Consider the following 25,482-nt stretch of genomic DNA (forward strand, 5'->3'; position numbering starts at 1 on the left):
ATGGGCGCTGGTGAAAGCAAACACACATTCCCTTCCTCGCTCGATCTTCTCACCCTCGATGCTATTGAACTGCAGTCCTTGTTAGCCGCACAGAAACTCACTAGTGCTCAGCTAGTCAAAGCATGTCTGGAGCAGATTCGAAGCCAAGACCACAAGGGGCTGGAGTTACATGCGATGATCGCAACTCCACCAGAGCAAGACTTGATCAAGATTGCAGATACTCTTGACAATGAGAGAAAAGCAGGTCTCATCCGTGGACCTCTTCATGGTATCCCAATCATTGTGAAGGTGCGGGACCGAAGCAAGGAGTTTCTTGTGGAAACTGACGCATACTCCACCATCTCTTAGGATGCTATCGCAACTGACCCGCAGTTCAAAATGAAGACGACATGCGGATCTCATGCTTTGGCTAGCTCTATTGTATCTGGAGATGCGCGTGTCGTTGAGAAGGTAAAAACTTCCCATTGCGCCATTCTAGGTATATTTCTGATACACAAGATAGCTTCGGAAAGCCGGTGTGATTATTCTAGGAAAGTCAAATTTGACGGTAGGTTCCTTGATTCAACGTGCCTTCGCGAAAAGCTAACAGAAAGTTAGGAATTTTGCCAAATGAAGTAAAGTAGCTCTCTAAAGATTGGGCTCAACTATACTAAATGCCGAATTAGAGGAGACAATATCACCAATGGTTGGTCCGCAGTTGGCGGCCAAACCGTATCACCCTATATTAGAGGCGGCATTCGCCATGATCAAGGCTCTGGGGGTCCATCTGTAAGTTTCCTCATTTCATTCGTCGAAATACCCCACATGCTAAATGGAGAAGATTCCTGGGGGCTCATCGACGGGATCTGCCGTTGGTGTAGCCGCTGGATACAGTCCATTGGCCTTAGGAACGGAAACGGACGGTTCTACTATTCAGCCAGCCAACCGAGCAGCTCTATTTGCTATAAAGCCCACGCACGGGATTGTGTCTGTTGATGGCATCTGGCAGCTATCGACCAGTTTCGATGTCATTGGTTCCATGGCCAAGTCGGCAAGTGACCTAGCCAACCTACTCCACATTCTCGTTGAAGACGAAGCTGCAGACTACCCACGGTTTTTGACTAGATCATTCGCCGACTTGAGGTTGGGTTTCGCAGATCCTGACATGTGGCGGTTCCCTGACAGCTATTCCCATCCAGACGAGGGAGTGCGAGAGCAGATGGTGAGCGCATAACCAAATCCTTGTCAGATAATATTTCTAACTTCTATCAAGAAAGCAGTATACCTTGATGCTCTTTCAAAGATTCAACCGTTGGCTGCTAAAGTGGAATATCCAGTTGAAATCGTCCAGCCGGAGGAGCTTGATATACATGGAAAATCCAGCTTCTTCACCGTTATCAGTTTGTTGTGACTATCCAATTAATTTCTACGAAAACTAACTGGTCAAAGGATATGAATACGGCCCTCTTGCAGACAGTTACCTGAACAATTTGGTTGAGAGTGAAGTGCGAAGTCTAGATGAGCTTATCAAATGGAACGAGGCACATCCTGAGCTTGAGCTTCCTAAAGGTATTTTCAAACTGTCTTTGCCTCGATAAGACAGGACAAGTCTTAATAACAGAATTAGATTACCCTAGCCAGTCGCGTCTTATAGCGGCGCGGGATCAGGTGCCTTCTACTGCTGATTATAACGCAGTCATATCTCATCTTGAGAAAGTGACAGTCGAACTAGGTGCTATTTTTGACAGTCATGATATTGATTTGATTGTGGTACCGACAGATTCGCGCATTTGCTCATTGGCATCAGCATCCGGTAGGTCCTATAACAACGCAAAGTAGTATTCCGTCCACTGACTCAACTGAGGCTTTCCAATCGGTACCATGCCACTTGGTTATCTTGATTACAATGGTAAGCCATTTGGCTTAGCTGTTGTAGGAAAGTCTGGACAGGATGGTCGACTTCTCGAATTCATGAGTGCTTTTGAGGCAACCTTTCCCAAAAGAACTCATCCCCAGCCACTGATCGAGCAATTGACTGGGAATCATGGAAATTTCTCGAAGAGCATGATTTAGGTAAAAATGAGGCTAGATCACAATGATAAGCATTGAAGTTTCGCAATAAATTGTCCCTTTATATCTCCTCTCCCACCGTATTTACATTTTGTTCCCTGAATCGCATCTCAAGTTTTCACCCTATTTTCACAAGTGCCAATGATGTAGCTATGTATGCAGCCTCCTCTCTCCGGGTTAGAACTTCTTTCTCAGAACAGGCCCTGTAGGACACACTTACGCTGCTCAGGAAAAAGGGTAGACCTAACCCCATGTTGCTAATTCTCAGTCCATATATCCATGCCAAATTGATCAACAGTCTACCAAGAGCAGATCCTAAGAATTCCACCGTTCCCCCAAGACTGTACAACTGAGCATTCTGTTGTTCACGGGCGAGTCCGATCCAATTGGGGCAGATACGGAAGCCACCTTTAGATGAGTAAGATTGAATATGAACAACCCGGATCCGTGTATCAACCACTAATTCTTTTTTTCAGCTGTTAGAGATAGCACGTCCTCAAGAAGAGAAAGAAGAAACGGGCAAGCTTTTCACACCGCGGCGCTAAGAAGTGGCTGTTTTGGTCGACATGTTTTTCATTATTTTGTTTTTTCTAGTGTTCATGTCCCTTATTTCGGTATTTGTTTAGTGCCTCGAGTGGCTTTAGGTTGAACAACTAATCACAAAATTGTTACTATAGTAAGTTTTGGAGGAGGGGGTTTCTGAAACCCTAGAGCTTCTACCCTTGATCATGCATCAGTGGGTCCACCGATGTGCGAATCGCACCCGAAAGTCAAAATTAAAACCTTACCCGTTGTGGAGAACGCGAGCTTCGCCTCCTCTTCCGCTTCCGCTTAGGTAACACAGGACCCAAAGAATGGGGAAGAGACCAGACCTTAACATCAGGCTGACCCCCACTTTATGATGGTCAAGGGTAGATCCCCGGGGCTCGTTGGCTCTCCCAGAGTCATCAATGTCCAAATAGCCCTTCAAGATTTTGCGGGGTTGTAACAATGTTGACCGTGGTGAAGCGGTGGAGCGGTGGCTGGAGCTAGACCGTGCGAATTGTATGGTTCCGATTGGCTCGCTGCAATAATTGAGATGATGAGACGGAATGTGCGATGTGGATTGCTCCGATTGACTAGCTGTCGACTGGGATCTGTCACCTGTGTACTAAAATGGAAATCACAGCCTATAATGCGCAGTCCGTAAATGATAAGAAACCGTCCACAACGTTCAAGATTTCTTCTGATCATTGACAGAGAATTATCTTCAAGTTCATTTTTTCCAAAAGATCATCTGAACGATGATGCCCAATACGCAGTCGTGTCCTTTCGAAATGGGCTTCGTGGATGTGGTAATTGTCGGAGCCGGAATTTCCGGCATCAACTTCGCTCGACGTCTCCAAGAATCACACCCATCACTCTCCTTTGTCATTTTGGAGGGTCGCAATTCGATAGGTGGAACATGGGATTTCTTCAAATACCCCGGCATACGATCTGACTCAGACTTATACACCTTCGGCTTTTCATGGTATCCATGGAGAGAAGATCGCGCCATCGCTGACGCTATGAGCATTAAACGGTACCTAACCGAGGCAATCAATTTTGCAAATCTCGATGCACATATTCAATTGTTGCATAAGGTGGTGAAAGCGGATTTTAGCGAAGAGAGCGCACAGTGGGAATTAAAAATCGAGAATGATAGACATGCGAAGGTTAGTGACGAGAAAGTGGTGCATTCAGCATACAAAATGAGACCTACGAACTGCGACCTAATCTGTGAACAGTCACTCCGTTGCCGTTACACCATCTTTGGTACTGGTTACTACGACTATGAGCAAGCCATGCCTGCCACAATCCCGGGTCTGGGCAATTTCAAGAAAAAAATTATACACCCTCAATTCTGGCCTGAGGACCTAGATTATAGGAACAAAAATGTTGTGATCATCGGATCCGGTGCAACCGCAGTGACATTACTCCCTAGCCTCGCCAAAAAGGCCAAGCACGTTACCATGCTCCAGCGCAGTCCGGGCTATATCGCGTGTATGGATAACACTACTCCGCCCATCCTCAAGATGCTTATGCCTGACAAGCTACTCTATGTCTTTCTGCGATGGTGGTTCCTGACGTCCTTGTTCATGCATTATCAATTTTGCCGAGCCTTTCCAGCGCTAGCCAAGCGGAATTTGAAGGAGACAATGGAACACAAGTTGCCACCAAGTATCCCAGTTGACCCTCATTTCTCCCCAAGGTATAATCCTTGGGAACAACGCCTCTGTCTTAGTCCAGACGGTGATTTCTTTGACTGTCTTCGAGCTGGAACTGCCTCTATCTCAACTGGACAGATCAAAGGCTTTACAGAAAAAGGAATTTGTCTGCAAAGCGGTGAAACCATCGATGATGTGGATATCGTCGTGACGGCAACCGGACTGAGACTGGTGTTTGCGGGAAAGATTGAGATCTCCGTGAATGGTCAAAATGTTGATGTATCGGAAAAGATCTTGTGGCGAGGTTGCATGCTGGAGGACGTACCGAACGCGTGTTTCATCATGGGATACACCAATGCATCCTGGACATTGGGTGCTGATGCATCGGCTGTTTTATTTTGCCGTTTAATGTCTAACATGGCTTGCTCACAACAGTCTAGTGCCACACCACGCTTTGAGGGAACTGCAAAAGAAAGAGCGGCAATGAAGACGAGCTCATTCTTGAATCTCAATAGCACCTATGTGCAAAAGGCCACAGACAGCCTGCCAAAAACAGGTGACACTGGCCCATGGAAGATGCGGCGGAACTATTATTTCGATATCTGCACTGCACGATGGGCCAACCTGTCTGACGGTATCTTATACAGAAAAACTCTTACTGAGAAGAAGAATCTTTAAGTTTTATCTTACAGTCCATTTTAAAAAGTCGGTTTCAAATTATTTGTGAGCGGCCTGAGACCTGCCTGCTTGAAGGGCCTTCTGTGTGGGTGTAGTCTTTGTCTCTTCTCCCTCTGTCCTTATGATCAGATAGTCAAACTTCATGCTTCTTCCTCTGTTTTCCTCTTCCTCATATAAATCATAGAGTTCGCAAAACCTCAATTGGTCAATGAACCCCAGAGATGTAGGCATTTCGTCTCGGTTGGCGAGATTCATTGCCAAAAGGCTCTTTTACTTAAAGGCTTAACGTATATGATTATCAACGATAATTCTCTGATAACCATTATTAGAAGCCTACAAGCCATCAATGGTAGATAGAGCGAGGGTCTAGTGCTATAAAGGAATCGGGTGTATGCCGAACCAAACCAGACAGTCTATGTTGGTCCCATCAGAATACAGAGAAGTGGCACAGAGTAGCTAGGGTCTGGGCCCCTTTCCAAAAAACCAAATTGCCGCTACTAATGCATGCGACTATCGATGCCCATTTTTAGTCGACTAGTGTCTGTGGTAAAAATATCTACCCACACAGATCTCGGCCGTTCCGTCTCAGTCAAGCCCATAGTTAGCGGCCTCCACTTTGATAAACTAGCCTCGTGAAAATTCTCAAGATTTACTACTCGCAATTCCTCTCTGCGACGGTACTTTTAGTTTTTCTTATGCATCTTTCAACCTTTTAACAACTCTCGCTGCCAATAGTCCTGGGTTTTATCCCAGACACTCTCTATTTGGTCTCGTTGTTCTTTACTCAGTGCATCTTTCTTTGACACTTCAAACGGACCCATCCTAAACGGACCAGAAAAACCAGAATGGAGGGCAAGATGGCATCCAAATTAGCTTTCTTGTTAGCTACAAGGGAATGCGACGGCGATGCAAGCATGTCTAGTTGCGAAAAGCCCACCAGCAAAGTCCTCACTATCGGTATACCAGCCGCAATAACGGGCGTGTAAGTCGCCTTCCAGGCAGACTCGCTTTGATACTAAGGTTCTAGGATTGTGGCTGTCGCCATCATTGTTTGTGGCACCATTTACTACAGACGCCACAAAAGAGATCAGCTTGCAGATCTCGAGGATGTTTCACCGGCCCAGAGGCTCTATGCCTACGATAATTCGACCAGAATAAACCGGCGACCAGGGCATGCGCCAACTAATGATGGCCCAGGTGGATACAATGGACCGCTAAATATGCCAAATCACACGTCACGATCAAGATATAACTCCGAATCACCGTTTTCAGACTTATACGAATCTCGAAACGAGCACGCCTTGTCGACCTTTGAATATTCTGGAGGGACACCTCACCAGCGTGAAGATGGAACACGTATCTTGGTTGGTGGGAAAATTGCCCGAGGTTATCCTTAGTGACTTGGTCTCGCTTTTAGTATTTTCGAGATGTGAAGCATCCCGTTGTACATTCAGCTCACTCTGTCTTCTGTCAATCTAAAATACGCTCAATTGGATCTACCTCAATACTCATGGGTTATTTGTTATTATTTTTCGACATTAACAGCAATGAATTAAGCTTATCGTTGAGTTTGCTCTTTAGACATGGATTCAGAGAAAGAAAGCTGTGACCATTTCAACGTAAGAGCAAAATATATATACAAAAAATATGAATCCATGAACTACCATGTTTCTAATGCCCAAAAACTCCTTCATACTTCAGAACTATCATGAGAAATTATTATCGAATACGCGTACAACGCGAGTCTAGGATATATTGGGGGAAAAGGAGGAAACCTTTGTTATAGCCTGCCGCTGACTAAGCGGGAAAAAATCAACCTTGGAACAGGCGCCCAGCTGGAGCAGTCCTTCGGCCCATAGACTTTCCCGCATCCACCAGCATCCAAGTTACCTTGGAGCTCGGCACTTGGGCACGTGACACGCTGACCCGTGGGGAAAGAAATTGAAAACCATTGCGTCACATCACAACTAACTTGTTCGATTGCCCCTTTTCACAGATCAAATGGTGACTGAGATGGGTGCCCAGAATCATGCCCACCCTATGAAGGCCTGGAGTTCAGGTCGTGTGCTGACAAGCGCGCAAAGAGCGCGCAAACAGAGGATGGATCGAATCTCGAAACAACAGCTCCATCAACGACAGCAAGACCATCTGCGCATGCTCGAAAGTAAAATCTTGGGCTTGGAGATTAGTATTTCGAAGGCTATTGGTTAGTTATCACCACTAGGAAAACCTCACTTATATCTAGCCCTGAAGAACAACCCTGCTGACTCGCGATCTCTACAGAACCACTTTCCCTCATAGATGGCCATACTGCGGATTCGAATGATGAGTTACCTCTCTCTTCACTTGAAGAAGCCTATCAGGCAAGCCCCATTTCATACGGTCTCTGGGATTGCACTTCGGCCTCCCATTTCCAAGCACCAAGCATCACACCGGGAACGGATAAGCAATCGGTGGGATCACACTGTATAAGTGACATGAACTGTGTACTCACAAATCTGAGCGAAGAACGCGGTGGGAAGGTCATGAACTATTCCCGCCAGGCTGTTCAGATTCTTGGCTCTGTACACACTCTTGATCCGTCCCGTGTCTGCACAGATGATCAAAAGAATCAAAATATACTGATTCGCGCCATCCTGGAAGGATGGCATATACTACAATATAAAAATAACGTATGTCCTCTCTGGGTTATCATCCGAGAGATAGACGTAAGTATCAACATACGCAGTGGGCTTGCGACTAGACTTACCATGTTGCGCGGAATTCATCAACTTCTACTTGTACATGTTCCTTCTCTGTTATAAGATCCAAAAGCTTACAGCCACAGTGTATCGTACTTCCAAACCTTGTTGGAGCTCTACCAGCTTGGTATCGACCAAGGCGGGTTCCCATTCTGCCTCCTCCAATACTTTTCGCTCTCTAACCGTTTCCCACAGGCCAGCTCAGCTTCTACACTCTCATGAAATCGTGCTGGACTATTTTGCCTGGTAAGCAACAATATCTTTTTTCTTTCCAACTAGCCCCTCTGTGAGACACATCTGTCACTCCCAACCGCGCAGGACGCACAAAAAAGCAGAAGCGAATGCTGGATTAATGGCCATAGCCGAAGATTAATTACTAAAATTGACAACGTCTAACGATATTATGCTAGGCCGGGCTTCCGTGAGCGATTGGTACTGCTCCAAGAACCGCAGCTGGATGATAATTTTTGGGACCAATTTGCGAGGTCGTTTTATTTTGTATGGCCGCATCCCTTTTCGAATGCCTATGAATATGATGCCGCACATGACAGGTATGGCTTTTCGACTTTCTTTCATGAGTGCACGCGCGACCTCTGGAGATATAGGATGGATTCTCAATTTTTTATCGCTTATCCTGAGACTTATGACGACATATATTGAATGCGATATGGAATATGGTCCACTGGGTTGGGCTCTCAAATCGCAGCGACGGGAAATGGTTATTCTGGTGGATATAACCTTGACCCCTCTCTTTTCTGGTGTATATATATATCCCGAACTTCGGCATTTTCTGGTGCCTAGAAGAATTCCTTGAGAAAATCGAGCTGTACTTTGATGTTCTCCTCAAATGGTGCGTCATAGTACGGATCGAAATGACCGGCACCTTTTATAATATGAAGCCTCTTGGGTTCTGGTGCCTCATTGTAAACCTGCAGCTGTGTATCAGATGGAATGGTTGAATCATGTTCAGCAATCACGAAGAGGATAGGGCGAGGAGTAATGCGCTTGATAGCCACCCGGGGTTCATGGCCAATTGCATGGAAAAAGGTCTGCAAAGTGGCCATCTTCTCATACGCATATCCTCTTCTTTCCATCTCCTTTATGAACTGCACAGCATTAACATCATTCAGCATGGATTCGCTCTTGCCGCTCAAAGCTTCTTCCTCAGATTCGGGCATGACGGGAGCCATAATCGCATGCTTGCCGCTAGCAACGTTGGCTCGATCCTCAAGCAGGATGTCACAGAAGAGTGCAGCTGGGGTGCTGAGGACCTCCCCCGTCACAAATGGAACTTGGACAATGACCGCCCTGACAGATTTGTTGACTGCTGCAGCGACGATGGCGTTGCCGCCGGACATGCTGCTGCCCCAGTATATGATATTTTCTGGGTCAACATCTGGCAACGTTTTCACATAGTTGAAAGCATCGTAGTAATCACGCGTTTGCAGAATTGGATCGACATTGTTTCGCGGTGTACCCTCGCTATCGCCCCAGCAGCGGTTGTCATAAGTGAACGTGGTGAACCCCTCGGCAACGAATCGCTCGGCAAAGTCGGGAAGAAACTGATTTCTCAGTCCGGAAAACTTGGGAGCTGTCAGCAAATCATTCTGAATCACAACTCAAGCGCACAAAGCGTCTGTGACGTACCCCTTGGGTCATGACAATTGAAGGTCGTTTCTCGCCAGCACTATATACAGTGCCGGCCAACTTCACACCATCATAGGTGGTAAAAGTGACATCACGACGAGACATTTCTGATTTAAGTAATGGGGGATTTATCTTTTTCTCTGTTGTGGCTCTTTTATGGCGACACTTTCTTGGAATATGGCTCTTTTTATGGTGCCCGATGTCAGACTTCCGTAGAATTCAAAGTCGTTCGATTAGTGATTAAGCAGTGCCGAGGTCGGATCCATTAATCCTGTCTGTTTGAACTAGCTTCATAATTTTCTGCATTGGAAGGCTGTTGCTAAATTCTCAGTGGGAACTAGTGAAACAGGCTGACCAGTAGTCGAATCCTCTGCTCATCCACCATCGGGTCCACAAGAGTGCGAGTCGCACCCGAAAGTCTAATTTGGAGCTAACAGTGGAGATCGTCTAACTACGTAGGTACCTATATGTAGTTTCGCCGCCTCCGAAGGTCTTCCGCTTAGATAACACAATACCCGAGCACAGAAAAGACAACTTGACATCAATCTGACCCCAACATTATGATGGCTACCGGAGCTGGGGGGCTTGAGTTACCCCAGATACGAACAGACTGATCCACCATGCAGGTGAACCGATAAGTGGAGCCGATGAATTCATAGAAAGGTATTTATACAGTCCTGAAAAGAAAGCGAGAACTCCCGGTGGAATTAGGTAAATTAGTTTGGCTTATTTTTTACCATCATCTTTCTTCGACAGGCAACTTGTCTGAGCCCGGTCTGATCAAATACTATTATCGCTGCAAGACATCATGGCGTCTTTTCAAACAGTCCTAGAGACAATGCAGAGAAACCTTCCAACATTGATCGGCTTCAAAGGCTCCAGACAAATAGGGGCAGCCTTTTCATTTCTGGTCGGTGTATTTCTGTTGAACAAAGCCAGCAACAAGCTCTCTTTGTGCGCGCACAACAACTACAAGTCGGACAAGACTTGGGACTGGGAAAAGGAGTTGGTCATTATAACCGGCGGTTGTGGCGGAATTGGGGCCCAAATTGCTTCCAAGTTGGCTGCAAAAAATATCAAAGTTGTGATATTTGACATTGTTGAGCCAAAGGGCAAACTAGGTGAATAAAACACCTGTAGCTATTAAGTTCTATTCACTTACTTCATCTCCAGATGCGAATTGCTTTTTCTACAAAGTTGATATAACTTCAAGCGAGGAAATCCATGCCGCTGCGAAGGAGATTCGCGCGGAACTGGGCGAGCCCACAGTCCTGGTTAACAACGCTGGCTTCGGTTCCGCGACCCCGCTGCTTCAGGTTCCGGAGGATGTCGTCCGAAAGGTGTTCAATGTCAATATCATTTCCCACTTCCTGTTGGTGAAGGAATTTCTGCCGGCCATGGTGAATCGAAACCATGGCCATATCGTTACAGTTGCGAGTATGGCAAGCTTCCTGACGCAGGCATCGAACGTGGACTACGGTTGTACCAAAGCGGCAGCATTGGCTTTGCACGAAGGTCTCACTCAGGAATTGAAGATTCTCTACAATGCTCCATTAGTCCGGACGACGTAAGTCAAACCCGGGGCTTTTTCTTTGGGCTCCATACTTTAACACTTCTCGAAACTTGCCCCACTGACTCATCTATGATCACAATCAGCGTCGTCCATCCAAGTTGGGTACGCACTCCAATGATTAGCAAACTCAGCAGCAATCCAGCATTCAAAGACAACATTTTGGAGCCAGAAGATGTGGCAAATGCAATTGTCAGCCAGTTATATTCTGGATACGGAGGGCAGGTTGTTCTTCCGGAGAGTGGTTCCTGGGTTTCTATCGTTCGAGGTTTCCCATTGTGGCTACAGGAAATCCTCCGCACCGAAGTTTCAATCGTTTTACAGAAGTGCTTATAAAGTGTCGATACCATTTTTTCCCGAAAGACCGAGTTACCCCCAAAATCTCCTCGAGAGCGAGACAATTGCTCGAGTGTGAAATTTAGGTGTAACTGACAAGACAAGGGTTGACTAGGCTATGGGTAGTGGACATTCAACATGATAAGAACTTAATGTGCGGACTTTATGCGCTCCATGTTCTGTTGTAGTGTACCGCGAGTGCAGCACACCTGATAGTATGCAGAAATATTGAACCAAAAGCGTCAAGAGAAAGCAATGTCGCGCGGCCTAATTCCCAGTGTATATGTACTCCTACTTCTTAAAGACAGGAGAGTCAATAACTTTGTTCATTTGGAAATTCTCAACTAACTAATAAGCAATGAAAAGAACACCGAGGAAAAAACATGACTGCATGAATGTATGAATACCTAACAAGCTCGCTAACCATCAAGAATACTCCACAACCGATAATCAACTAAAAGCGCAAAAATGCAATACTGTCGTGATAGAGATGAGATAAGATGCAAATGCAACCTGCAGAATAGAAAACCAGCAAATATTCAAAGAAAGGAATTCCCACCCAAAACAAAAAAATTCGCACAAAATATAATCGTCATTCGTAAATTGTTGCCCGCCTGGAGTATCCTCGATCCCCAGGAACAGAAGGAGGTGTATACCTCTTCGCTGCAGACGACTTTTCATTGCGTGGACTAGCCCACCCTTTAGGCCGACGGCTACCAGCATTACTATATGACCGAGGCCGCTCGGATCCACTCCCTCCACTACTGGGTCGGCTCGGCGTGCTACCCCCACTATAGCTTCCCCGTCTCATATCCTCTGCAGCATAGGGACCGAGATGTCTGGGGACTGCCCGTGGTGGAGGCGGGGTGGAGGGTCTGTACAAGGGTGGATCTGGGGCTACTGGTGTTGGGATTCGGTCTCCAAAGATGAATTCGCGAAACTTGACGCCTGGTGTTCTTGAACGAGAGCGCTCTCTATACTTTGGTGATATTTCGGGGTGGGATCTGCTGTAGCCTGATTTGTGAGTTTCGTGGCTGTGGTGTTGTCGCTCAGGGCCTGGGGAGCGATCGCGGAAAGGTCGGCGCATGTATGCTTCGTGAGAGTGGCGTCTGGCGTGATTGTTTGAGGGGGGGGGAGAGGTTCCGCTTTTCATAGTGGCGGTGGGAATTTGATCGTTCTGGGGGTTGGGGCAACTCTTCTTCTTCTGATGATGCATCAAAGATACCTGGCTCTTTGGCCCCTGGGCTTTCGGGGCGGCCATAAGCGGCTGATTGGTCTCGGCCTCCTGAGCGCGGCGGGTGCTCACCCCATGCGGGTGGGGATGAAACTCTGGGTGTTGAGTAGCCAGATCGAGTCTTCAACGGCCGGCGCCCAGAAACGGGAGGATAGTCACCGCTGTGGTGTCGGCGGTGGTGACGGTTCCCGCTAGGCCGATCAGGTTCAGCATGGCTGTGTCGTTTGGACGCCATGCGAGGCGGTGGGCGGTCAAACTCAGCATACTCTTCTGGTAGAGGGTCCTTCATGCTATGGCGATGCCCGCTAGAAGGCCCAGGCTCTGCATTGCCGTGGCGACTTGATGCTTTGCGACGTGATCGGCCACTAAACTGATCATCTTCTTCCGGTAGAGGGTCTTTCCCGCTGAAGTGATAGTGATATGTACCAAAATCGGTCGGTGAAGCACGCTTCGCGTGTCTTGCCACATAGTCATGCTCCAATCGCCGACTCACGCCTTCATGCCACTCTAGCATTTCCTTGTCTGGCTTTGCTGGAAATGCATCTCGGGGGATCGTCTTGGGGAATGGATGTCCATCTGAATCTGCCAAATCCCATAGGCTCATGGCATTTTGTAAATACACCGAGTGTTCGTCTGGGTCCATCAGCAGCTGTATTGTCTGCCAGCGCACGAAGCCATTTGGAAGTAATGAGGGGATAGATGGCGGTTCATATGGATTGGGAGAGGGCTGGAGGCTATGGAAACATCCAAGCGACTGGTAGATGAATGACAAGGCTTGTGTCTTGGTCTCGAGAAATAACGAATCATAATTTCCACCAACTTTCTGGTAAAAGGTAGCGAGTCTGTCTGGGGTAATATCAGTAGTGCCATTTTTGTCAAATGTCGGCTAAAGAGACGTCAGTTATTGTCACAGTGAAGTGGGCTGAGAACTCACAATCAACTGGGCGATCGCCAAACACAACTGTACAAGCAGCGGGGCTGGACTCTTGTCTGAATTGATCAGCGTCCCCCAGGTATTCTCTGCAGAAGACATGAGACCGAAGTAAGTGGTCTGCAAGCAGATGCATCAACATTTCATCAAGTTAAAGCGCGCAGAGAGAAAGAGAGAGACAGACTCGAAGAGCGGTCAGGCACGAACTGCGGACCCACTGCGGGGGGACGGAACCAAACAATGCGATCTATGGAAATTCAACGTCAATCTTGATTTTTATATATTGAACTCTTTTTGTAGAAAATTTCGTTAATGATGGTAGAATTATATTCATGCTACAACTTATCATATACTATGAGGCATCTGATTCAATCTATATATATGTGACTTATTTACTAAAGTTTGAATCTGATACGTTGCGTGCAAAGCCTAATGTGGCGCAGTGTGACCCAATCGGCTACAAAAGGACAACCTGACTGCATGTCATGCAATCATGTCTTGCTACCTAAATCTCACTCTGCTTCAGGGCTGATTTTGCCTGCCACGTTACTACTGTTACACACGACATCTGTCATGTTACGAGGCTGGAAGTGGATCGCGTTTTGTTGTCTGGGCAGAAACAACGTATTTATTTCCTTGTCTTTATTAAAAAATTTATCCAGTCCACAAGGAAAGATTGGGCCACGAATAAACACCATCTGTCATCGAGGGGTCAAGCAAATCAAAGTCGACGTCAGGTTGCGCCAGAAATTCTTCCATGCTTTCACCCAGGAAAGCCATGTCATTGGTCAACCCCCCTGCTGTTGTATCCATGCAAAAGGCACCAGGCGCAAATATCCCCGACTGACTAGACGGAACCAAAGGAAGAGTCTCGGTCGTATCCTCAGCAACGTGGACAGATCTAGTCCGAACAGTGACTGCTCCTTCTGATTGTCTGTTTTGATTTAAACACTGCTGCACACACTCGAGATTGTCATAAAACTCGGTCGCAGCGAGATTTCCATGATCGCTCATTGCTCGGAGAATTTCAAACGCTGATTCAAATAATGCGAAATCGTTGCTGTTCTCTGGATATACCAGGCTAGATATTACCATCACCAATGCCGAAGAGAACAGGTAGTGGGCATAGAAATATCCGAAGATCGGGAGCGATCCGTTGGTCCACTCTTCCACTATTAGTGAGTGGGAATGTCTCGCAGCATGGATACATGCCTCACTGAGAGTTTTGAGTGTCTGTCGGATGTTGGCATGAGAGTCGTCTTCGTTGGGCTTTGGGCATTTGGTTTGAATGAGCGCGTGCAGAAGTATTGGACGACTTGCTAACATGATACACTATATTCCATCAGTCAACTGTCCCCGGTCTAAGTACGAAATAAATTATGGGCTCACCTGATTAAATTGAAGATGCAGGGAAATCACGTTCTTCGGAACCGGCCCGTCCCGATTGAGTCGTATCTGCGGAGGAAGAGCGAAACACCATTCCTTAAGCGCAATTAGCAGCTTCTGCTCCCGCTGCAAGAACGAATCTGCGAATTTCTTGCGGCTATACACCTGCTCAATGATTTGGCCAGTGATTTTGGCTAGTTCCACGCTAGCGACTAGAAACTCCGTATCCGAGCCATGATCATCATGAATATCGCCAGGTACTTTTGATGGCATTTCAACGTGGATATCATCGTCGGCAATCTGTATCGGCCAACCAACCTTTGACCCGTACATTCGGTCAAACACATATATTGCCCACCAAAGTCTCGTCCGATGCTGCCGATCTACGGGATCCGGACACTTGCATTGCGGAATGTCATGGTTAAGACCCAAAGTCAGACCCAAGCGCATGGCACTCCCGACAAGCAAGAAAGCCGAGTGCCGTCTGTTCAAGAAGAATGAATATAGCGACTGAACATGTTAGCATATGAATCATGCAATCGGAATAACAGGTCTCACCAAAAGCAAAAGAGATTCGACATGCGCCAGACTCGGTCTCTCGGGCAAGATCGGTATTAACATAAGCGCATTAACATAATAGGCCACCCCAGGAACCTTGCATTCAAGACTCGAGTTCGATCGCGCAGAATATACCTCCCCAAGAGCAAATAAAGCAAAGAATTTACAAGTCAAAACTGGATCATCAAAATCTCCCTTCCGATAAGCATCTTCCAGCTGATCCAGCGTTGCTTTCCGAAGAACTAAATGATACACCCGAGTTACCTGACTGAAAACGACCTGGATCAACAATCGAGCTTGGGGAAGACTCGGCCATTGAATTGCCGGATTGCGCATGCTCATTAATGTCGTTTCGCCTGTATATTGCGTCCGGGCTATGTGCGAGGTTGTCTCGCACTTGCTGAGGACTCGACGGAGTCGAGTCGCGAATGCCGTGCATGCTGCTTCGCAGATGTGGATTGGTGGTAGGGATGGGTCGTAGGGTTGAAACCAGGCCCTGTCGCCGAGCATGGGGTTTTGAACATGCGTGTCACCAGGAACATCTACGGGTGTGAGTTGGAGTGCCGTGATTTAGGCGAGGGACATACCTTGGTCTGAGACATGGTCTTCTCTCGGTGTGAGGAAGCTAGGCGATTGCGATAATTGTTCCCGAAGCCGTCGGTTTTCGGCTGCTAGTTCGTCGATGTAACTGGTATGATTAGCCCTGCGTGAGAGCAAGCTCGTGCATTGGTCATACCTCTCATGAACTTTTACTTGGCGGTCTCGATTTACATAGTGGCATTCGGTAGGACAGCCGGACTGTCGGCATTTTTGACAAGGTTGGCCTCCACTACATTTGATTTTGTGCGAATGGCATCTCTGACAGCTGCATGCCACATTAGCGACCTGGGTTTATAGTGGGTCTTCGGCACTCACGCGATCGACTTCTTTTTCTGCTTCCTTATGGCAGCGTCGCTCTTGGGCTTCATCTCGGCGAATTGTCAATAATGCGGTATTCTACAGATGAAGGGGGAATATCGCAATTTTGCCGATGTCCTGTTGCAGGTGGCGTTGCATGATCGGTGAAAATTCAAGTTGCCGAGTCCTGGAGTGGCGAATCACGGTCTACCACAGCCCTCAACTTGGATCATATCCGAATTATCAGCATTAACAGTCTGCGAACGAAGGATTCATCAAATTAGATTGCAATATCACTAGTAAGATTAATAGACTAAAAGAGGTTGCAAATATAAGAAGCCAATGAGATACGTTCTGTTCAAGGGAAGAATATAACTGGCCACTTCACTCAACTATTCAGACCTGGCATATAATATGAATTTCAGGAAATTCCCCAAGTGCGTATGTGAAAGCGCATATATGTCTTTTAGTGGAACTTCAATATCCGAAGTACTAAACTGACCTTTGCTTTGTGGCATTGTATTCGGGAAGGGGAAGATGTAGATGTAGATGTTCGGTTAAAGCACATTTTGCCGGCACATACTCGGAGAGTTGAGTCGTACTTAAACCAACAGACAACAATGGAGTTGCAAGTTTAATATCAAAATTATCAAAATGAAGGTCCCAAAGGTTCAATTTACAGTGAACGGCCTGTCTGATGCTCCGGCATTTAGAACTCACGACATAATCGATGGCCATGTCTTATTTACACCCCACCAAGAAACTCACATGGAAGATATAAGCATTTCATTCGTGGGTAAGTTAGAACCAACGTGAACTGAGATTCAATATATTGTTCGAGATATTGACATAACAAACAGGCGCGACACGAACAGAGGTCGAAAATATGCACACACATCTTCCTCTTTCTCCCCCTCAACTATTAAAAGAATTCCTTCGTATGGAACTACCAATCTACGGTTTCTCGTGGGAAGCCACTATACTCAAACCGGGCAAAACATACCGAATTCCTTTCAAATTTGTGGTTCCCGAGGCACTCCCCGTCCAAGCCTGTCACCACCAATGCTCCCATTACCAAATCCAACAACAACACTTGCAACTACCAGCATCTCTCGGCAACCAAACAAAAGGGTTGGATAGAGCTCATGACATGTCACCTGAAACCGCACAGGTCTTGTACAGCATCAACTTCGCGATCTGGCATAGAAGCGGCAAGGCAGACAGAGCAAAGAAAGTCCAGGAATCAACACATCCAGTTCAAATCATCCCAATTCGAGATGAAAACGCTCCAATTCTCGTGCCGCCCAAGAACCGACATTATCAACTACATTCAGAAAAGACCTTGTCCAAGGGCGTAATGCGACATAAGGTGGGCAAAATTACCGCGTACTCCGCCCAGCCTCCAGCAATCCAGATACACAACCTCCAGACGCAGAATGAGACAGCAACTGTGTTAAAGATCAACCTTCGATTCGACCCTTTCCAGCCAGGCGAATCGCCGCCGATTATTCTATCGTCTCAATTTCAGCTCCGTGCCATGACCTTCTTTGGTCTAGATCCGTGGCAGGATTCTCCTGATTTGTCGGACGTCTCCACGTGGGGCCCTCGGCAAGGCTTCTGGTCTGATTGTTTATCTTTGACCCCGGATAAGAATGTGGAGGTCGAGTGGAAAGCTGGCGAGGAAGATGATCGAACGACTTTCACCGCGTCGGTTGAAGCGCGCGTTTCACTGCCAAGTCATCGACAATATCCACCTACCTTCCATTCGTGTTTGGTGTCTCGGGTGTATGCGCTGAAAGCAATATTGTTTTATCGTGCGCATGGGAAGAGTCGGGGTAGTTCGAGCATCGCACTTTCTGTTCCGGTTGAGATATGTGCGCTGTGATCTGATTTTGGCAGAGAGCCTGGTCACCTTGTATACACCTGTGGCGATCATGCGCTTAGACTAGGAGTATTCCAATCATATAATCTCTAATGCACCATAAGGTTTTGAATCGAGTTCCCGTACATTTCAAGGTCCGCGATCGATCTCCCGTCGAACTGTAATGAATAGCAGATCAAGTCCATGTTTTGCTAGAACTTACAACGCCACTCAATATTGTATGCTTTGTATGAATAGACAATGAATTCTCTACAGAATCCACGAATACCATCTCCAAAGCGAACCTTGGCCCACATTCCTTGGACACCCACCAATCTAATCCCTTGAATGTCAGCCCCAAATAATCTACCGCGAATAAACTTCCCGTTGAGGTATTCACATTCCACGATCGACATGCCATCCTGGCAATGGCATTCGACACAATAACAACCAATCCCAACCCCAAATGCCATCGGGCAGTATTTTCCAAACCTGATTGCCTCGCTTATGGCATGGCCCGGGTACTTTCACCCATATCAACACCTGGCAGGCAGCTGATCTTGCCTGAATTAGTCTCCCAGCCTTGTGTGCTGACTCGAATTCCACACGCGGCATGTCTTTGCTGAGGCCCCCCTCTAGCTGTGCAATAAGTGCAGCCGTTGCCCATATCTAATCTGCTCCGGATTTGTCTTTTGCTCCTCCCTGTCAATGATCACGGTCTTCTTTTCGAACTATTTTCCTCCTGTCAGCTGGTGGTCATTGCATTTGCCTTGATCTCGATCTCTATTTCACTTCCAAGTTCAATCCATCATCCTACTCTACATCCGAACTCGCTGTCTCAGCCGGTCGATTGGCCATCCCTTGATACAATCGACCACAACAAACGACTTTCTTAACCTTAACCACCACCACATCTCATCACAATGGCTCTGGTGCGAGACCCATTCTTCTGGAAGCGTTTCTCAACTGCAGTCCACTTGGACGAGGAGTCCAAAGCCGTCGATCTGGAATCGAAAGCACAAAAAGCACAAGACACGTGAGGCTCACCAACTCCTTCCAAACAAACAAAAAACAACTAACACTCAATAGACAATCATGGCTTGCTCGTCAACGCCGAAAGCGCAAGCGCTCCATAATCTGGGGCTTTGTGATCTTCTTCAGCATCGTGTTTGCCATCATCGCCGGCATCGTGATCTGGTGGCTTGCTAAGAACAACTGGCTCCAACCCGGACCGGATGTGACTGAATGAGCGCATCATGAAAAGTTGCTTCGGTGGTTTCGCATCTAATTGGAGATTTGATATACCCGCCGCTTCTCCAGCGGCATGGCGTTTGCATTGGCATTGGCATTGGCATTGGCATTAGCATCAGCACTTTTACTTAGCTTTATATAGAATCGCATATCATCAATACATACTATCATTACACTGTCGTTCTTTTACTTGTAATTGACTAGTCATTGCTATCTCGTTTATCATATCGAGCGCATCTACCTGCCATACTAGGTATAGTGGAGGCCTTATCATTGTTCTATGAAGAGCCGGCCAGATTGCCGATGTCTTGACATTACGAACATTGTGAACAATCATTTGCCAATATGTTGTGACACATACAAATTGGAGTAAATGCATTTGAACTGTATTTTACTAGTGTCACCAATCAACTACCTAGGTAATATGCTTCTAAACAAACCATCCTTGTCAGGAATTGGAGAACGGCTAACCTCGGCCCTGGGGTTATCGCTTATCGCCCCGTTTCCCCGCAAACTCGTATAAGTACCCCGACTCTCCCTTGTTCTTCTGTATTACACCGCTATCATGTTACCCCCATTCGATTACTTTACCTACCGTCGCATACGGTGAGTCTTGCGCCCTTTACTATACATTTCTAGGCATATCTACATACTAATCTACTTCACTATTTAGGAACCAAAAACAGAAAGAGCGGACACTCCGCTTTTCATCTCTCCCCTTCGAGTACACCCTCCACATCACCAAGAAGGACAGGAATATCATCGACCAGCCCATTGAGGAGCTGGTCCACGATGTACAGGACTCCGCTGTATCTCCTCTCGATGTCCTCCGCACCTATGGAAAGGTAGCCAAGAGAGCCCAGGAGCGTACCAACTGTATCACGGAGCTCCTGCTCCCCGAAGCGGAGACATGGCTGGGCTCCGAGATCAATCTTAAGGGTCCTCTGGCTGGAATCCCTGTCTCGCTGAAGGATTCAATTCATGTCAAGGGCTTCGATGCTACCGTGGGATATGCCTCGAAAGCCAACCAGCCTCTTTTGGACGATGGGCCTATGGTGAAGCTTCTCAAGGATGCCGGTAGGATGTCACGATAAGATATAATGCTCACGTACTAATGGCCTCTAGGCGCGGTTCCATATGCTAAAACTGCACTGCCCATTACCCTCCTCTCCTTCGAGTCCGCCAACGGGCTCTGGGGTACATGCCGTAACCCGCACGTTCCATCCTATTCTCCCGGTGGCTCGACCGGCGGAGAGGCTGCACTTCTGGCCCAGGGTGGCCGCATCGGAATTGGATCTGATGTAGCTGGCTCGGTTCGGGTCCCTGCCGCCTGGAGCGGTATCTACTCTCTCCGCTGCTCGACTGGTCGCTGGCCTAAGGCCGGCGTGAGCACCAGTATGCCAGGCCAAGAAGGTATTCCCAGTGTTTTCAGCCCCATGGCGCGTACCCTGGATGATCTTACCTACTTCACTCGTGCCATTATCGGCATGCAGCCCTGGAAGTATGACCACTCGGTGCACCCGATCGCCTGGCGCAGCGAGCTTGAGACTGTGCCTCAGGATAAAGCTCTTCGCATCGGTCTCATGAGCTCTGATGGTATGTTGAACATTACATTATTGTTTCAGGAGTAATAACTAACAAACCAGGTGTCGTCCCCCCAACACCCGCCATCGAGCGCGCTCTCCAAACAACCGTCACTGCTCTCCTTGAAGCGGGCCACACCGTGGAAGAAATCACACCCCCGCCCACCGCAAACCCCTTCACGGGCCTTAATCTCGCTTCCCAACTCCTCAACGCAGATGGCTGCCACCACTTCAACGCCCCTCTCAAGTCCTTTGAGCCTTCAGATCCAGGCGCCATCCAACTCTCCCGCATCGCCCACCTTTCCCGCCCCCTCCGCTACCTCTATTACCTCTACGTGCGCTACATCCGCCGGGACACCGTCACCGCGGATCTTCTCCGCAACTTCGGCCCCAAGTCCTCCGCCCAACTATGGACCCTCACGGCAGCCCGTGAAGCCTTCCGCGCCGCCTGGCACAACTGGTGGGATTCCGATTCCCAGCAATTCGACTTCATTCTCTGTCCTGTAAACGCAACCCCCGCCCTCCCTCATACCGCCATGCGCGATGCTGTCTCGTCGTGCGGCTATACCTTCCTCTGGAATCTGCTCGACTACTCCGCCGGAGTTATTCCGGTCGGCCACGTCAATCCCATCCGCGATGCACTGTCCTCTCCATACAAAACTGCTCTGAAACGCCTTGGGGCGGATAATGGTATTGCCCGCGGTGCGTGGAAACATTACGACTCGGCCAAAATGGCCGGTCTCCCCACTGCCGTGCAGATTGTTGGGCGGCGTTGGCAGGAGGAGCAGGTCCTTGGGTACATGGCGGTTGTGGAGAAGGCATTGGAATCCTACGTTGATCCGCAGACTGGTACCAATTGTCGGTATCCCCTTTTGGAAATTGACTAGTGGTTGCGTGTTACACAATGACCTAGTGTTGATTTCGTATCATTTGAACGGAGGTGTTCCGGTGATCCAGTTCCAGTTGCATACGTAGGTGCGTGCATGTACATGGCCCAATGTGGCTAGATGTGCGGCATGGTTTGTGATAGGGCTAACTGTGCCGAACCAATCGAGGCCTTTCGGGTTTTGTATCGTAATTTCATCACGGATTAACTAGTCACTGCAGTGTAACCTGGCGATGCGTGGCATTAGGGTTCAAATGTTGTTCTTCCATAGTTCACCGTGTACGGAGTAGGAGTAGTGGAACTCGATTATGGTCTGATCGACCCACGCAGTTCTCCCACAATTGCTGGGCCGATCGAAACTCTGTATGAAACTCTGTATAAATCTACCGATCACAACTGAACTCTGTATAAATCTAATAGCATTGTCTAGACTCGCCTATTAGGTTTTAGGGATCATCTGCGACTTGTTCGGCCATGTTTTGTTTATTAGCCGTAGGGGCTCGAGCTTTCGGAATATTCATAATTCGTCCAGGGCTCGGAAACGGCTGTTTCGTACGTACTGGAGTAATATATGGGGTATTAATATAAAAAGATAATGTTCGACATAGACCATCAGTAATACATACATGTAGTCAATTATATGAACCAAAGTGAATGTGTCCGACACAACGATCGACAGGGTCCACCTGTCAGATGTCAGAAGAAGCTAGTGGCCAAAGGGTTTTACTCTTAGCACAGTGCTCGAACCCCTTCATTGGCTTGTTTCAGGGGTTCGGGATGATCAGATTTGTCAGGGGTGTTTATTTCATCATACGGGGATTATCGGCTGGCTATACGAGATAGAGCAGTATCCCCGGAATCTTAATGAGTATTCAGTAGCTCATGGATAGCTGTAGAGCCAGTAGGCTACTAACGAGAACGGTTTGAACTAGTACGCTTTAAAGGGTTTCCCCTACTACAGTGGGCCGTCGCGAAGGCTGTAAACAGTCTTAGTATGCAGCGACTGACATATGTGGAGAACCACAGCGAAAAGAAAAATCAAGTCTGGACTGATTAGGCAAAATAAAGAAGCGTATAAACGATCGGCAGTCACGGGGGCTTAGCTTCAATTCGTTTTTACTCTTTTTGACTCTTCATATTATCTCCCCCACCTGAGGACCGAGATTCAAAACATCTCTTTTCTTTGCGGATCTGTGAAAAGAATGCAGTCCAATACATGATAATTGACAAATGGCGTCAAGAAGAAAACAACCAAGAAATAAGGATGGAATCCACTTCGTCAACGCCAGACCTTCTACCGAAACAGAAAAACTGAAAGCTCAACGCATGGTACGCGCCCATGTAGGACGCTGGATCTCAGACCAAACAAAAGACCGCTCCAAATTTCACCGCGCAATCCCCTCCAGCTCCTCGACTTCCCAACAACAACCCTCCCACCCTCTTCTTGCCCGTGTCCGCCCAATCCCAGGCCCCACTCGCGCCCCCGATCGCACCTCGCCATTCCCGCCCTCCAACGCGTTCGATTCAAGCGACAGCAGCAGCGATGAGAGTAATTCCGATACCCGGATCCGCGACCCCCGCGTTCTCGATCGCTGGTACAAGCTCCCGGCCCTGGCACGTCTCGAGCGCAATGTCTCCAGCATGTTCGATCCCTTCGTGACATACCCCGCGCCCCGCGCTTTCGAGCCCGAGATGATCGATATGTCCGAGCGGTATATCACCGGCGTGGTGTGGCCTGGTCTCACCCCGCGCCCGGACCATATCAAGACGCCTGGGAATAAGTCGTGGTTCCAGATGTCCATGGCGAACCCGGAATTGTTCACGGCGTTTATGTTCGGCTCGTTGTGTCACCTTCGCGTGCAGTGGCAGAATAATTGGATCCCCGGGACGACCTTCGGCCCTAGGCAGCGGCGTGCCTTGCAGATTTGCGAAATGGAAGCTATCAAGTTGATTAATCAGGCTGTGAGGAATCCGAATCCTAAGCGCGCTGTGAGTGACGCGGTGCTTTTGGCGGTTATTTGTATGGCGCATCATCAGGCTGAGGAGGGCCTGGTACACCAGCACCGCAAAACGCCGTTCAATCCGCCTTTTCCGCGACTGCAGTGGATCGATGTCTATGGGTGTCTGCCGCCGAATATGGTTCATATCAAAGGACTGGTGCAGTTGATCAAGCTACGGGGTGGCTTGACGAATATCCCAACAGAGGGTCTAGCGGCGACGATATCTTTGTATGTTTTGGCAATTCTCAACCCCCATATAATCTGCATACTAACACACTTTAGCTCGGACATCCTGACGTGCAGCGTTTTCTGCGTCCATCCATGCTTTGAATTCTGGCCCCTAACCGAATCTCGCATGGGAATGTCCATCCAAGAAATGCTCGGCTTCACCCAAAGAGACATCGACCAGGGCTTCGGCCGTCTCCAAGAAATAGGAGCAACCAGCCAAATGGCAGAAGCCTTCCAAGCAGTCCACGCCTACATCTCAATGATCAAAGCGAATCCAACCTCCGTCCGCGACGTCTCCCTCCCTAGCCGACCAACGCAACCTCACCCAGCACACCCTCCTCTCTCTCGCCCCAGCCGCAGACCTCCACACCTTTTTCTCCCTCTCCCACGCAGCCACATACGAAGCCTGCCGTCTGGCAGCTCTCATATTTGGCGTCGGCGTGCTGTTCCCCATCCCCGCCCAAAACACACCCCTCAATAACATCGCCCGTCTCATCCAAGCCGTCCTCCTCCAGCCAACCGCTTCAGAACTCTGGTCCACCCCTGCTACCCGCATCCCCCTCCTCTGGATCTTGACTCTGGGCGGCATCGCAGCGAGCGAGACGCCCGAGCGCGCGTGGTTCGTCTCCGCCCTGGAGGATATCATGTCCAAAATGGGTATCCACACTTGGCCCAGCTTGAAGACTCTGCTCGTGTCCATGATCTGGTACGATGCCGCTTGTGATATGGCTGCGGAGGCGCTTTGGTTCGAGTGCCAGTCGCAGGCTAGACATGGCTATGTTATTGAGTCGTGAAGTCGTTGCGTTTGGGGCCATTTCCCTTGCAGACTTTCTGTCTGCCCTGCATATCCCGCTTTCTTGGCCCGAGTGTCAAATTCCCTCTTTTCCCGCTTACCTCCGCATCGCCACTTGCATATACCTGTGCTGAACCAGATATCTGTTGTATAAAGAGGCGAGGCAATTGGCTGGAATACTTCACTTCCCGCTTCACTCTCCATGAAATGGACACTTGGATATAATTGGATATACCTGTGCTGAACCAGAAACACGTTGTACAAAGAGGCGGAGCAGGAAGGTGTGTGGGCTCTACCTAGATCTGGAGAATCAGGTTTTGAGCATGGATTGGCGAGGACCTTCCACCCGCCACGGAGTTTGTGTGATCTTTTTTCTTTTGGGGGGACACACGTTAATACTCTTTCTTGGCTTGAGAGATAATACATCAACTCCATGTATATGCCGTCGACATAGTCTTGTTCGTTGTTATATTTATATACGCAGTCTACATACGTTCAAATACCCACTTCGTTTGATATATCTCTTTTCCCCAGCATAGCACAAACGGAACGATATTGAGCTTACCGACTTGATCATCCTTGTCGGAGTTTACGTCCTCTTGTTCTGAACAACGAACTAGTACGCGCATTATAGCACACTCCGACACGTCTTCCATGGCACCATGTT

General features: G+C 48.1%; 12 protein-coding genes across 12 annotated transcripts; 9 read left to right on the forward strand and 3 right to left on the reverse strand.

The window, feature by feature from the left end:
• Positions 1-1,818, forward strand: N7529_001896 (amidase signature enzyme; the record flags this gene model as incomplete). The annotated part of the gene is made up of 9 exons (XM_057237427.1): positions 1-288; positions 349-450; positions 503-547; positions 598-614; positions 666-768; positions 821-1,201; positions 1,253-1,379; positions 1,429-1,548; positions 1,607-1,818. 9 exons carry the CDS (start codon positions 1-3, stop codon positions 1,816-1,818), a joined length of 1,395 nt encoding a protein of 464 aa, XP_057102114.1.
• A 1,547-nt stretch (positions 1,819-3,365) lies between these two features.
• Positions 3,366-4,913, forward strand: N7529_001897 (flavin-containing monooxygenase; the record flags this gene model as incomplete). The annotated part of the gene is made up of 1 exon (XM_057237428.1): positions 3,366-4,913. One exon carries the CDS (start codon positions 3,366-3,368, stop codon positions 4,911-4,913), a length of 1,548 nt encoding a protein of 515 aa, XP_057102115.1.
• An 845-nt stretch (positions 4,914-5,758) lies between these two features.
• On the forward strand, positions 5,759-6,310 carry N7529_001898 (uncharacterized protein; the record flags this gene model as incomplete). The annotated part of the gene is made up of 2 exons (XM_057237429.1): positions 5,759-5,895; positions 5,941-6,310. 2 exons carry the CDS (start codon positions 5,759-5,761, stop codon positions 6,308-6,310), a joined length of 507 nt encoding a protein of 168 aa, XP_057102116.1.
• Positions 6,311-6,914: 604 nt separating this feature from the next.
• On the forward strand, positions 6,915-7,656 carry N7529_001899 (uncharacterized protein; the record flags this gene model as incomplete). The annotated part of the gene is made up of 3 exons (XM_057237430.1): positions 6,915-7,119; positions 7,215-7,585; positions 7,642-7,656. 3 exons carry the CDS (start codon positions 6,915-6,917, stop codon positions 7,654-7,656), a joined length of 591 nt encoding a protein of 196 aa, XP_057102117.1.
• A 795-nt stretch (positions 7,657-8,451) lies between these two features.
• Positions 8,452-9,406, reverse strand: N7529_001900 (alpha/beta hydrolase; the record flags this gene model as incomplete). Its single annotated transcript, XM_057237431.1, has 2 exons — positions 8,452-9,237; positions 9,302-9,406. The coding sequence occupies 2 exons, from the start codon at positions 9,404-9,406 to the stop codon at positions 8,452-8,454; spliced, it is 891 nt and encodes a 296-aa protein (XP_057102118.1).
• Positions 9,407-10,139: 733 nt separating this feature from the next.
• On the forward strand, positions 10,140-11,207 carry N7529_001901 (uncharacterized protein; the record flags this gene model as incomplete). Its single annotated transcript, XM_057237432.1, has 3 exons — positions 10,140-10,422; positions 10,475-10,868; positions 10,958-11,207. The coding sequence occupies 3 exons, from the start codon at positions 10,140-10,142 to the stop codon at positions 11,205-11,207; spliced, it is 927 nt and encodes a 308-aa protein (XP_057102119.1).
• Positions 11,208-12,256: 1,049 nt separating this feature from the next.
• Positions 12,257-13,474, reverse strand: N7529_001902 (uncharacterized protein; the record flags this gene model as incomplete). Its single annotated transcript, XM_057237433.1, has 2 exons — positions 12,257-13,327; positions 13,376-13,474. 2 exons carry the CDS (start codon positions 13,472-13,474, stop codon positions 12,257-12,259), a joined length of 1,170 nt encoding a protein of 389 aa, XP_057102120.1.
• Positions 13,475-14,026: 552 nt separating this feature from the next.
• N7529_001903 (fungal specific transcription factor domain-containing protein) lies at positions 14,027-16,194 on the reverse strand (the record flags this gene model as incomplete). The annotated part of the gene is made up of 5 exons (XM_057237434.1): positions 14,027-14,704; positions 14,762-15,268; positions 15,317-15,858; positions 15,904-16,019; positions 16,088-16,194. The coding sequence occupies 5 exons, from the start codon at positions 16,192-16,194 to the stop codon at positions 14,027-14,029; spliced, it is 1,950 nt and encodes a 649-aa protein (XP_057102121.1).
• A 905-nt stretch (positions 16,195-17,099) lies between these two features.
• N7529_001904 (uncharacterized protein) lies at positions 17,100-18,098 on the forward strand (the record flags this gene model as incomplete). Its single annotated transcript, XM_057237435.1, has 1 exon — positions 17,100-18,098. One exon carries the CDS (start codon positions 17,100-17,102, stop codon positions 18,096-18,098), a length of 999 nt encoding a protein of 332 aa, XP_057102122.1.
• Positions 18,099-18,997: 899 nt separating this feature from the next.
• Positions 18,998-19,323, forward strand: N7529_001905 (uncharacterized protein; the record flags this gene model as incomplete). Its single annotated transcript, XM_057237436.1, has 2 exons — positions 18,998-19,110; positions 19,164-19,323. 2 exons carry the CDS (start codon positions 18,998-19,000, stop codon positions 19,321-19,323), a joined length of 273 nt encoding a protein of 90 aa, XP_057102123.1.
• Positions 19,324-19,890: 567 nt separating this feature from the next.
• N7529_001906 (putative acetamidase) lies at positions 19,891-21,795 on the forward strand (the record flags this gene model as incomplete). Its single annotated transcript, XM_057237437.1, has 4 exons — positions 19,891-19,931; positions 19,999-20,402; positions 20,451-20,921; positions 20,972-21,795. 4 exons carry the CDS (start codon positions 19,891-19,893, stop codon positions 21,793-21,795), a joined length of 1,740 nt encoding a protein of 579 aa, XP_057102124.1.
• Positions 21,796-23,024: 1,229 nt separating this feature from the next.
• N7529_001907 (uncharacterized protein) lies at positions 23,025-24,816 on the forward strand (the record flags this gene model as incomplete). The annotated part of the gene is made up of 3 exons (XM_057237438.1): positions 23,025-24,022; positions 24,077-24,314; positions 24,352-24,816. The coding sequence occupies 3 exons, from the start codon at positions 23,025-23,027 to the stop codon at positions 24,814-24,816; spliced, it is 1,701 nt and encodes a 566-aa protein (XP_057102125.1).
• Between the last annotated feature and the right edge of the window lie 666 nt (positions 24,817-25,482).

Source organism: Penicillium soppii (genome assembly GCF_028829465.1).
Source record: "Penicillium soppii strain IBT 18220 chromosome Unknown utg000002l, whole genome shotgun sequence".
Classification (NCBI taxonomy): Eukaryota; Fungi; Ascomycota; class Eurotiomycetes; order Eurotiales; family Aspergillaceae; genus Penicillium; species Penicillium soppii.